Raw genomic sequence first — 12654 nt, 5'->3', positions numbered from 1 at the left:
TCCAAATTTCATCGCACGGTCACAGTTGTCCGGTAGTGTTTCAATTTTCTTTTTCTTTTTTTTACTAATCAGAATGATCTGAAATTTGGAGCGTGTGTACATCTTAGTGAGGCGCATCTAATAAAAACATAAAACAAATAATTCGTAAAATATAAATTGACCAAAATACCACCAAAAATTTACTGGGCTATTTTGGTCAATTTATATTTTGCGAATTCTTTTTTCTTATTTTTATTAGGTGTGTCTCACTAAGATATACACACGCTCCAAATTTCAAGTAATTTGGATTTGTAGAAAAAAATTAAAAAATGAAACACTACCAGACAATTATGACCGTGCGATGAAGTTTAGATAGTGATGAGGGTAGGCGAAATCATTGTTCATTTTCGCCTATAGGCACATGTAGTATCTTCCATATATATATAGGAAAACTCTTCCCGACGCCTATAGGCAAATGTGAACAATGATTTCGCCTACTCTCATCACCGTCCAAAATTCATCGCACGGTCAGGTTTGTCCGGTAGTGTTTCATTTTTCTTGTTTTTCTACAGATCGGAATGACCTGAAATTTGTAGTGTGTGTTCATCAAAAATAGGAGAATCTCCAAAAAATATCAAAAAAATATTTTACATGAAACAATTTGACCAAAATACCCCTAAAAAGTTTTGGGGGTATTTTAATCAATTTGTTTTTCGCGAATTTTTTTTTTTTTTTTTTTATTAAGTGCACCTCACTAAGATGTACACAAGCTCCAAATTTCAGGTCATTCTGATTTGTAGAAAAAAAATGAAAAATGAAACACTACCGAAAAATCGTGACCATACGTAGAACTTTGAACGATGATAAGGGTAGGCGAAATCACTGTTCATTTTCGCCTATAGGTGTTGGGAAGACTTTTCCTAGCTATCTATCTATATATATATGACAATAAAAGTCTAAGCTCAGGTTCAAGCTACAAGCTTAAAAAGAAACAAGCATATCGAGTTTATAGAAGAGGCAAATAGTAGTTCACAAAAAAAAAAGCACATTTTTACCGATGAATATTATACAATATCGATAAAGACAACTGGATTATAGAATGTGAATCTATATGGCCATGTATTAAAGAAAAAAATATTATCCTTGCAAGGGGAAAAGACCAAAATAATGCAAAATAAACAACCAAGGCCAACGATACAAAAATATTACATATCCCGTACACCTCCATGAAAATTCACACGTAGTTCCAACTTTCGTTATTACTAATGGCATTGAAAAGGTCCAAGCTTTCTATCAATCAGGGCACAATCAGAAAAAACTAGGTAGTATATAAACATTAGAATCTTCGACAAAACAAACACTACGACAGAAGTGGCTTGACAGCAACTGATCAGAAGGAATACAAAAGTATACAAAACAAATCATCAAGTTCAGAGAAGCGAATAGTTAGCTTTCAATGAAGTATATGGTTAAAAGGGCAGATGCAGGTTACTTCGAAATCAAGTTTTCCTGAAATGTTAATTCCCAAGCACATTTCATAAGTGCAGTTTCACACATGTAGCAATGAGAAATTGAAGACGTGGAGAGTACTAACAAGATCACGGCGATCTCGATCAGTCTTGAACACTTGAAGCCATCTTGAGCTAATATGATACTTAGTGGATCCACCCTGCATATGAATTCATAATTGTAAGAATTGGATGACTACCTCACAATGAACCAAATTCAACATGACATGGCAAAAAGATGATCCCAAAGGCACTGCAGATCAAAGTAGTTACAAGCATCAGCTAGATCATCTCAAAGCATGCATCTTAACTAAGGCAAACCCCTCAGGTTAAAAGTATAAGCAAGATATGTACAAATGCACTAAGGCATGCATTAACCAAATGAATAAAATTATGCCACCTAGGAGACTTTGCACCTCTCCACCAAACAGGAATAAGTAAATAGATCATTTCTCATTCTTATTGTATTCAAGAAATTCCTAAGATGCTTTAGAAAAGGACTAGTTTAACTACATGGATGACAAAAGACAACTATCAAAGCCAAGATCTATGACCAACAATCAAAACGCTATAAGATAAAACTTAGCACACGCACACATGCACACACACAAGCACCTTTTTTTGTTAAGGATTTGTCAATAGGTAAGACTCCCAGCTTTCCTTGGATTAAGACCCTCATGTTTACCAATAGGCGTTCAATTTATGCCTACACTTCAATAATTAAAAAAATTACCCATGAACACTTCAATAATTAAAAAAGTAGGAGGGGTTAACATCCCATCAATTTTTTATGCTCCTCCTATTACGCTTCCTCTCCGTCATCAAGCTGATCCTCCCTTCAACCCCTCTCAGTTGCACCCTTAGATCCAGCCACTCTTTCAATTGATGTGGACAGAGTCATGACAACATAGAGCAGAAAAATCAACTATGTCTATATCCCCCATGGAACAAACAAGATTTTTTTTTTTTTCCTTTTCTTTGGAGAAATAGTCGACAAATGTTTGCACAGGAGCCATGCCAATGTTCCCTGTAGCCAACAGGGCCCTCGGAACTAGCAAAGGCCTTCATTTTCTTCTTCTTCTTGATTCCATTTAGAACAATGAAAGGCTCGTGATCTTTCAAAAAGTCCCAAATGTTTGAGCTTTCAGTGCCGACCATTACCAGTCACAGTTAAGCCCATGATGGCATCTAACCATGATCAAGTGTTACAACTCAATGATCTTCCACAGAAAGGCACATTGTTCCTTCTCCATAAACCAAATACTTAGTAGAGAGCATGGTTAACATAGTTTCATGGCTTAGTTGTTCCAGCCATCCCAAGTAAACACCAATACAAACAAGCAAATAGAGGAGTGCTCCACCATGTCCTCCTCATGAGCAAAGGCTTAATAGACAACACCAGGCTCATACACTGACAGTCCTAGGGAACAAATGTAATTCGCATAGCCTTGAAGTTTATCTCAATTTGGATAAGTAACATAGACGAACTTTCAAACACTTCAGGGGATATCTTCATAAACAACAAAAAAACTATAAAAAAAAGTACAAGTTAATAGCACAAACATGTAAATAGGCCCTGTTATGCGAGAATTAATAGATGGAACACTTCTCAGAAACAAGTAATGGACTTCATGCATCTAGAATCACAGTTTTGTATTCTGATGCATCTAGAAGCATGGTCATTATGGGGAAAAAGAGATGCATCTAAAAGCACAGTGTAGTTTTCTTAGGATGGTAAATTGATCAAGGCCTCCATAATAATCTACCAGTTATATTTTTTTTAATAGAATTAAGTACTTGTATTTCACTGGAGCAAGCTAAGTAATATGTATTTACTTGTCCAAGCAGAGAAGCAATACAAGCCCCTGTGTGGACAAGAGGACCTTCTTTGCCAAGAGCCAGACCACCTCCCACCGAACCAATGCTTCCAAATATCTATAGAACAAGAATTAATGAAGATAGCCTTAGATAAGTAAAGCCACGAGCCAAAAAAAATTCAACAAACAAAGCAATAATAAAAATAATACACACTCAGACCTTCCCAATTAGTGTTCTGAAAAGAAGAATTCCAGGGGTATCAATACCTGCTCAGGTATATCAGACTTATCAGAGATCATTAACAAGTTCCTATCAAAGGCAGCAATTACTTGATAAACCGCTGAAACGCATGAATAAACAAATTAAAGCTTACCATTTAAGTATCCCTTAATTTCAGGAATACCAGAACCTGCAGCAGCCGGCGCAAAGTGCGTGACAATGAAAACAGAAGAAAAGACCAAAGCCAGGTTGGAGAATGCATAAACAATGAAACCCGCAAAGTATGAATGTTGATTTATAGAAAGTGTCGCTGCAAACTTCCAACCAGCGAAGTTCTCAACAGCTAGATTGATAAAAACTGCAGCTAGTCCTGTGCCTGTAAATAGATCAGAATGTAAGCAAGAAAAAAGGACACAAACATTCAGTCAAGAGCAAGTAGGATTTGCAAACAAACTAACAGAACCACGAAAGCTAGCTGCAAATGGGAAAATCAATGTACAAAGGATAATCTATGAAATATGACAGCATATTCATGACACAATATTCTCTAGATGAAAAACCAGATTACTGTAGCATAAGGCCGTGAAGGAAGGTTTGCAGCTATTATACTTTATGTGTGATAGCTCGATCAGAAAGGGACACACTTTCAGCTATGGATGGATGCCAGGAAGAGGGGTATGTATGAAGGTGGGAGCCGGCACCGGGGACTAAGAATACGAAAATGGTAAGTGTTTTTCCACTTTTCTGAGGTGGAAGGTGGTCTGAACTGGACCCTGATAGTATAGGAGATTCCAATGAAGAGGCAGAAGAGATTCAAAACTTTAAAATGTGCTACATGGTCTTTTTTTAGATGTTGTTAAGCTTTAGCTTCAACAATGAGGACAGTGTACTTGACAAACTTTCTAGAGCAGGTAGGTGTATCTCTTTGCCCTGCTGATCTTAGTATCTGGATTTGCATAGTTTTGATCCGAGTCATCCAATTATCTGACCATCATGCATTTCAAGGAAACCATAGTGGGAGTTTGAAAATGGGGTTGCTAGCCTCCTAATTTTCTGTTTTCTGCAATGTTCTATAATTAAATGGAAAATGAGTCATCAATGTTGCGCTGTTGTTAGGTATCATGTAGCTTTGAAGGGTTTGAAAGTAAGCGAATTAGATGGGATAAGTTAAAGAGGAGGAGGTTGTCCTTTCTTTATTTCCTTTTCAAATATAAGAAAGTGAGAAGGTGATTATCCTTCCTACAGAAAAAAGTCACATGTTAATGATAGTCATCCAAATGAAGCCGTTCACCAGTAAGAATGACTTTTATCTTTATACTTGAGCCAAAAGAAAGCTGATATTCTTCTTGAACTCTCCTTCCAGAACTCCTTAAAGGAAAAGTATCCTCATTTTTTCATTAAGGAACATGTACTTTGTATTTTGGATTACAATAGAAAATTTTCTGAAGGATCCAACTCCCACACAGCTACATCCTATCCACTCTCTTCACTAAAAATAACACACTGTAGCATGCCCAACAACCCGATCCTTTCCACTCTTTTCACTAAAATAACACACTCTCTACCATCCAAATTGTCACTAGGAGTTGGATGGCTAAAGCCTTCAATTGATAAAATGGTAGCAAGAAATGCCATTGATAAAATGGTAGCAGAGGCGCCTCTGCTAACCAACCGCTTTGCCACAATTGATAAAATGGAAATGGTGAGAAAAGGTCATTATGATCATGAAATAACTAACTTGAACATCTAACTAACTTCCTTTTGCAACATGAAATAATTTTCGACGGCTAATACAATTATATGATAGAAACAACATGGAAGTATAGGGAAATTCAAAGGATAAAAGAGGACAAAATAGATGGCAGAGGCGCATATGGTAGCAAGAAATGCCATAGAATGGCATTCCAAGGTACACCATAGCTCACCAACACATCAGCCTCCATATTTGCATCCAAGAGGTATAAGAGACATTTGTGAGAAATGAATGCTGTAATAAACAAGTTTTCTCCTTTAGGATAGTTTAATGGTCAAGAAACGTCTTCCCAAATTCCACCCAACCATCATGGTACAACTGCAGATTTGTCAGCCAAAGTAAATAGGCGTGTTAATCGAATTTGTTTTCGTCCCAAAAGCTAGATCCGGTGGGCCGGGTCAGGGTGCAAACGGACTATTCAGGTCTGCCTTGACTTGACCGTGCTATAAATGTGTGTGTGTGGTTGTAGTGGGGGAGTGGACCTCACGGGTCCTTTACTAGATTCCGGATCCGACCTGTTTACTGCTCTAAAAGTAATGATGGCCATGCAAATTCGTTACCATCCAATTAAGCACGGAACAATAAAGTTCAGAAATTCCCATGATTTGCATTAAGAAAATGATCTCTCCCTCTGCAAGAGAATTAGTATGATCATGCTAGGAAACAAAGTAAGGTATTTTCTAATGTGTGTGTATCACATGCAAGGATGATCAAAAAACCATTAATAATTTATTTTTGAGATGTGGGATTGGGCTCTTCAGCAAATGAACATCCAAGTACCTCTTCCTAGATAGAACAAGAATGTACTTGATCATTTGAATATTCCACTACTGCCATCAACAAGGGAAAGTCATATGAGAGCGGCCATTATGTAGGAGATATGGAAGGAAAGAAGAAGACGTACATTTGATTATAAGAAATAAGAGGTGAGTAGAGTTATTGATAGAATTTAGGAAACAATAGCAAATTGTGTCTAAATGTCAGGTAGGGTGATGTGTAAGGGGGAATTTGGACTCCACCATCAGAATGGAGTGCAAAGCTCAAACTTGATGGGAGTTTGTGTGGAAGTCCTGACAAGGCAAGGCTGGGTTGTTTGGTTAGAGATAATGTGGAGTCATCAAATTCTCACATTCGACCAGTAGGTTATGATACAGCAAATGAAGCAGAAATGAAAATTATTGTTATGGACTGAAGTTAATGGGGGATGGCTATTCAAATATCATTACAAAAGGAGATTCACTAAATGTGATAGGATGGTGTAAAGGGCAACAAAGGATGCCACAGAAATTTGCTTCGACACTATTTGAAATTCAAGATCTGTGCGTTGGGTTTCTGTGGCCATTAAAGGCCGTATGAGTGCATGTAATAACTATCAGATATAGTGGAACATAAGCCCAATGGGAGTGTGGTCTTTTGTGGACCACGATAGGCAAATGCTATTTGTCGATGCTCAGACTTGGCTTGACGTGTTAGGCCAGTCGAGTTGAAAAATCCCTATTACCTCGGCATGGAACAAAATAGAGGAGGATTTATGGGTTATCCTTTGATGAGTCGGAGTTGTCCAGAAGAGTGAGCCAAGGGACTGTGTGACCCTTGTGTGTGATGGTTGGCCTCTAGAGACGAGGGCCAAAGCCTCATCACTGAACTATTATACGACATGTACATCTTATAGCCGTATTAGGAAAGTGAACCAGCATTGAGGGTGAAGCGTGTACATATGCAAGAGAATGCCCCTATGCACCATAAAGCTACTATGGTTGAATCTAGTCTAAGTGACTATGGGTTCATCTCTAGGGAAGAACTTGTAATGCATAGACTGGGATTGTGTCCCCTGACCTATTTGCTGACTTTGATAACCCAATCATTAACCCATGTGGTGATCAGTGGGTCATGGGAACTGCTGGGTTAGTTTGAGAAAGCGAGAAAGCAAGTGTAGATTATAGTCCACAGTAGAAGATAGAATGCTTCAGCGATATTACAAATTCCTAGACCTAGACGGATCTAATTCCTATCAAAATTATTTGTTTTTAATTATTTTTATTTTTAAATTGACTATTTGAATTTTTGTGAGACTCTGGATATTTTATTTTTACAAAAAAAATAAATTTTGTATTTAAATATTCAGAGAAAAATAAAATTTATTTTTCCTATTCTAAAAATCAATTTTGTAATTTTAAAAATTATATTTAATATGGGAACCATGTGGCTGTACGTGGGGACCACCCATGGTCTACATGGGTGGCACGTCCACTTAAAGTGGGTTGTCCTTTTGTTTTGATATGCCTTAATGAGCAAGGCATGGAAACAACTAACATGATATGTTTTATGAAATCCTAAGGAGATTGGACTTCTAAAAGGAATTTGTATAAATAAAGAGATTTATACAAAGATAGATATTATCTGATATTTTTCATGTTTTATATTTGATAGAATAAAGGTTTAGGAAGCTGAAGGATAAAGTTCTGCATCATTCTTTGAATAATGATAGTTGATCGAAAGATTGAATGGCTCAGATCTCTCACCCCACATATCTCATGTGATCAATGGTCTGGATCTAATCTCCATCGAGATGGTTAACCCTAAGGAAACCCTAACCCCTGGAAACTCTATAAATAGAGGCCCTCTCTCCCACAAATCTCTACATCTCTCATCTCTCTTAGAAGAATATTTCTTCCTTAGAAAAATATTTCTTGAGTTAAAAATAGGGGCATGGAGGGGGCACACCCCACACATACAAGGTATTGAGGCTTGGTTTATGTGATATTCCATGTTGCTCTCATATTGATTAAGGGTTGTAGCCAAAGCTTTCCCATGCTTCAAAGATTTGAGATAAACCATTGATCCCATGCGCCGTTGGAGGAAGAATCCCAGTGTAGAGTGTACTAACTACTAAGTCTGGTTGAGGTAATCTTCCATCTTCTTGCTTTGTAGTTTGCAGTATTTAAACATGGTGTGGGTTTTATTTATTAAATAAAAGAAGTCATAATTAGTGGCAGCAAGTGTGACCAACTTTTGGTTATCTATTTATTTATTTCAAAGTGTTCTAGTTGGTGAGAAAAAAAAATTTAAAAGCAATATAGACCGTGCTAGATCACTTTGTTCAACTTTCACCGTGTGTGGGTAACAATGTGAGCTTTAGACATGTATATAGAGAGATTAATCAAGAAGCGGAAGAAATAGCCAGACAAGGATCAGGGGGCAATTTGTCTGAAGTAAATGGAGTTACATAGGTGTTTTTCATTGGCTGTTTATTTCGTTAGCAGTCAATACATGTTGTAAAAAATATATGATGGGTATTGTTCTCTCTCTAGAACATTATAATCACGCTCCCGTTCTCCCTCTAAAATACCATAAACATGATTCAATTGCTTACCGATCCCAATGAGAAGGGAAAACAACCACTTCACCCCCACATAATAACTAAGATACAGCTTCCCTCTTTGCGCCTGCAGAATCCAAAACACAAAATTAAATTCTAGGTTTAGAAACAAAATAGTCAATCATAAACTCACAATAAACCAGAGGGGCTTGAATTCAAGTTTCAGATCAAAACACCTGTTCTTCTCGGTACGCATAATTCTCAATGATTTCATAGTCAAGACTCTCTACCGAGTCACTGGTGGATTGGCGAGAAGAAAATTCATCCCTTTCTCTATCATCAGTAGTGCCCGACTCGGATTCCGGCAATCGAGACCAGGCATGTCTGGCTGCCGCCAGCCCATTCTGAATACCGTTCCAATACATGGTCCCCACTGATAGAGAGAATAGCACTAAGATTATTGAATCAATTGCGAGAATGGAAGGTTTTCGGTGAGAATTGGGACGTGGAAAAGCCTCTCTCTGGAAAACTCTTCAGGAAAAAGAACATGTTTGAGAGAGAGAGAGAGAGAGAGAGGAATTGCGCGATCAGTATCGAGAAGGGGAAATTGCCAGAGGGAATAAGCCAGGGGACATCATTTTGTCACAAGTCGTGGAGAGAGAGAGAGATGTGCGCTGATGAAAACATTGAAAGCAGATCTGAGAGGGATGCCCACCTTCGGGCAGAGGAGAGAAGGTGGGAACTCCACTAGTCGAAGCAACTGCGAAACATTTAATTAAGGAAATTTATTTTATGCGGCCTGGACCGCATTTCTACGTCTTCAAAATAGATGAAGCAGGTGTTTCATCTAAACCAATGGAAATTCTCCGTCCAAGTGTTTTTTTACTAGAATTATTATTTATAATTTTTTAAATTTATTTAATTTTTTATATTCGTGATTTCCATATTAGAGATTACACATTTCCTTAAAAATTTAGTCCTAAAATCCATATTAAAAATAGATTTATTAAAAAACATGGATTTCTACATAACCGGGCTTGACCGCGTAGAATCCGGGTCCTTTAATACAAGGAAATTTGTTTCATGCTGGTGGTGCAATTAGGACACTAATGGTCGAATTGTTTTTTTTTCCATAAAATTATTATTTTTATTTCTTAAAAATTATTTATTTTTTTTATATCCATATCTATCTCCTTAAAAATTGGATCCAAAAATCCATCTCAAAATAGATTTTTAATAGTCATATAAAATGTGTCCTCAATAAAATGCATAATAAGGATTGTATACTAGAAGACCATGGTTATTTTTTACAAGGATGTCACATTTATCCTTAGCCATCAAATGTGAAATTCGATGATCAAAGGTGTGTCACATATTTCAAAAAAATTTATTTTGGATGTCATACCTGATCCATGAAAAATTTCATTGGCAACACTGATATTGATTGTGACTTCATTGTATCAACAATAAATAGCCTTATTGTATAACTGTCATTTTAGAAAAGGGTGCGGTTTGTATAGAGCCGAGGCTCTAAATAATCAAATTAGAGCCTACCTTCAAATAATGTTGAGAAATATGGTTTCAATATTGAAATGTTTTGTCATAGCTTTAAATTATATTTCATCTTTAGTTGTAAATCTAAAGCTTTAACATTAGTGTAGATCAAGCAGATCTATGAGAAATCTTGAAAATTGACGGTCCAAATATGTGTTACAAGATGTGTTATTTTTAAAACTTGAAATCCATATATTTTCATGTCAATGCATCGTAATGCGAAATGATCAATTTGATGATATTTGAGCATCAAAACTACCTCTTCTATTGAAAGTTTTGAGGTTGGCTCTTTATAAACTTTTCCCAAATGGGAAGGTGCAAGTTTCCAAGATGAGTAAACCAATGAAAATGGTCAAGTGAGAAACGAAAGTGACATAAAAGAGCCTAAAGAAAAGGACCGTCTCTATGAGTCTTGGGCTCATAGGTAGAAATGAGTTCCCTCTTAAAATTTTATTTTTAAGAGGATTTTGGACCTATGTTTCAAGGAATATATAATCCTTAATATAGAGATTATAAGTATATAAAAATACATTTTAAAAATTAAAAATAATAAGTTATAAAAAATATTTAAACTATTAGTTTTAACTTTTTTGGAGAGTGGGCCGTTCATCTTTAGGAGGAATGTTTTATGCCTCAAATGAGGCAAATGCAGAAATGCATCATCAAATGCATACAACAATTTCCTTGAAGTAAATAAGTAATGAAGAACACTCATAAGGAGTTAAAGATTGCTAGGAGGTATTAGCAAAGCATCTAGGAAGTTGGGCTTGCCCATCTTTTTTAGTATTCAATTTGAACCAATTCACACCTCCTAATAGGTGTTCTATTAGGTCATTGTACAAGCCCAGCTTGCGAATGGGTTGGAGTTGTGGAAGTAGCACCACCTGGGTCTCAGCTACTAATCAAGGTTATCAATCCCACTAAAACATTAAAAAACCATTAACTATTTCTGAAAACGGGTAGGGAAATGAAATCCTTACTAATCTACCCCAACAAAAAGGAGGAAATGCCTGAGAATCGAGCAAGAGATGTGCAGTGAAATTTGTTAATGCGGTCTACGACATTGTTTCACCATTTTGTTGAGGCAATAAATGGACCATATCTTCAAGTGTTTAAGCACGAAAGTTTTGATGTCACAAAACAATATTTTCATCATAGTAATAAAAACAGTGAAGCGAATATATCCCCGAGATATATGGAAATAGAATATTGAACATTATCTTATAAGTTGTAGATTTTGCAATAAGAGAAATATGATAAGAGAAGGACCAATAAGGCATATATGTGGTTTGGCAATGGTGCCTACGTCCACGGAAGGTCAACTAGTATCTCATTCATAAGAGATTACTCTAGTTTACCAAAGATTTCTAGAGTTACAATTATTGTCTTTTAAAAAATAAATTTTACTACAATAGTAATCCTACAAAATAAAAAACTCAATATCGGAAACTTAATATCTTGTAATATACAAGATAGAAAACCCAATATCTAGTTTCTATAATTATCAACTTAAAGTACAATTGAGCAAGTACAACAAGATCTAGAATGTCAGTCGAAATGTTTGGACCAATTTTTAATGAAATAAAATATTTTTTTAAAATATGAAATCTATTTAAAATAGTTGTACAACTTTGTATAACTAATGTGATCAGTTCAATTCGCCAAAACCACTTAAGTATCAGTTATGATTAGTTTTCAAACAAAATTAGTTTTCGTTTTGAACCAAACGGTCCAAGGCATCGACTCCCAGTCAAATTGGTCCAGCTCGGTCTGGATAACTATAATTTATATAGTAAATTAAAATTATTTAGATAGAACTACCGAGATGCACATACCTCACATATATATTGTTTAAGCGTGAGGATAATATTCACTTAACTTTAGGCTTCAAATTATTGTATCAACCTTTATTTCCAATAGATATGGGATAAAAATGTATTTTATGAGGCAAATAGAAGATATTCCGTTCTATAGGGAGTTTTCCCTTCTAAAAATTATGGGAGAGCGTAGGAGGAGATTTTCGGCTTGGGGAGCTTCCTTTTTAAATTATGTTTTGAAACAAGGAGCACAAAAAGAGATAGAGATTGAGCTAACTCAGTGTGCACAAAATCGAACCGGAACGGTTAATTGAATATGGGGTCGGAAGCGGTTTAACTGGCCTAATTGGTAAATTGGACGATTCAACCATTATAACAGGACAAATCCTAGGCGGCCAAAAAATTGTTCAAAAAAATAAAAAATATGCAAAAAAAAATCGATTAAAATATGAAAAACATACAAAAAATGATTAAAACAAAACGCATACAAATGAAGGTGAAAATTAAAGAGAAAAATGGATTTTAAAAGTGCGTATTAATGACCAAAATAATTTTTAATATTTACCATAATATAAAGAATATAAAAAAAAATGTATTAACAAATCAAATTCCTTTTTTTTTTAAGAATTTATAGATTTTTTTTTAATCTTTATTTTTAGAATTCAGGCCTATCATCAAAACTGCCTG

At 35.8% G+C, this 12654-nt stretch overlaps 1 protein-coding gene across 16 annotated transcripts in view; it reads right to left on the bottom strand.

Moving 5' to 3' along the window:
- Nucleotides 1–9285, bottom strand: part of CLC-D (chloride channel D) — a 38753-nt gene extending 29468 nt beyond the window's left edge. For all 16 annotated transcript variants that reach the window (XR_016052959.1, XR_016052957.1, XR_016052958.1 and 13 more), the window contains exons 1-6: nucleotides 8833–9285; nucleotides 8651–8723; nucleotides 3679–3900; nucleotides 3525–3571; nucleotides 3324–3422; nucleotides 1574–1648 (exon numbers count right to left, since the gene is read on the bottom strand). Coding sequence is in view for 6 of the 16 variants with exons in the window: in XM_088863219.1 (XP_088719345.1) it covers nucleotides 1574–1648; nucleotides 3324–3422; nucleotides 3525–3571; nucleotides 3679–3900; nucleotides 8651–8723; nucleotides 8833–9021 (705 nt within the window). In the remaining 10 variants the exon portion in view is untranslated. The remainder of the gene's footprint in view (nucleotides 1–1573; nucleotides 1649–3323; nucleotides 3423–3524; nucleotides 3572–3678; nucleotides 3901–8650; nucleotides 8724–8832) is intronic.
- Nucleotides 9286–12654: the final 3369 nt, after the last annotated feature.

Source organism: Amborella trichopoda, chromosome 3 (genome assembly GCF_054954075.1).
Source record: "Amborella trichopoda isolate Santa Cruz 75 chromosome 3, AtrichopodaSantaCruz75HAP2 v2.0, whole genome shotgun sequence".
NCBI lineage: Eukaryota > Viridiplantae > Streptophyta > Magnoliopsida > Amborellales > Amborellaceae > Amborella > Amborella trichopoda.
Note: the sequence above shows the minus strand (reverse complement) of the source record. Positions and strands in the feature narration are given on the sequence as shown.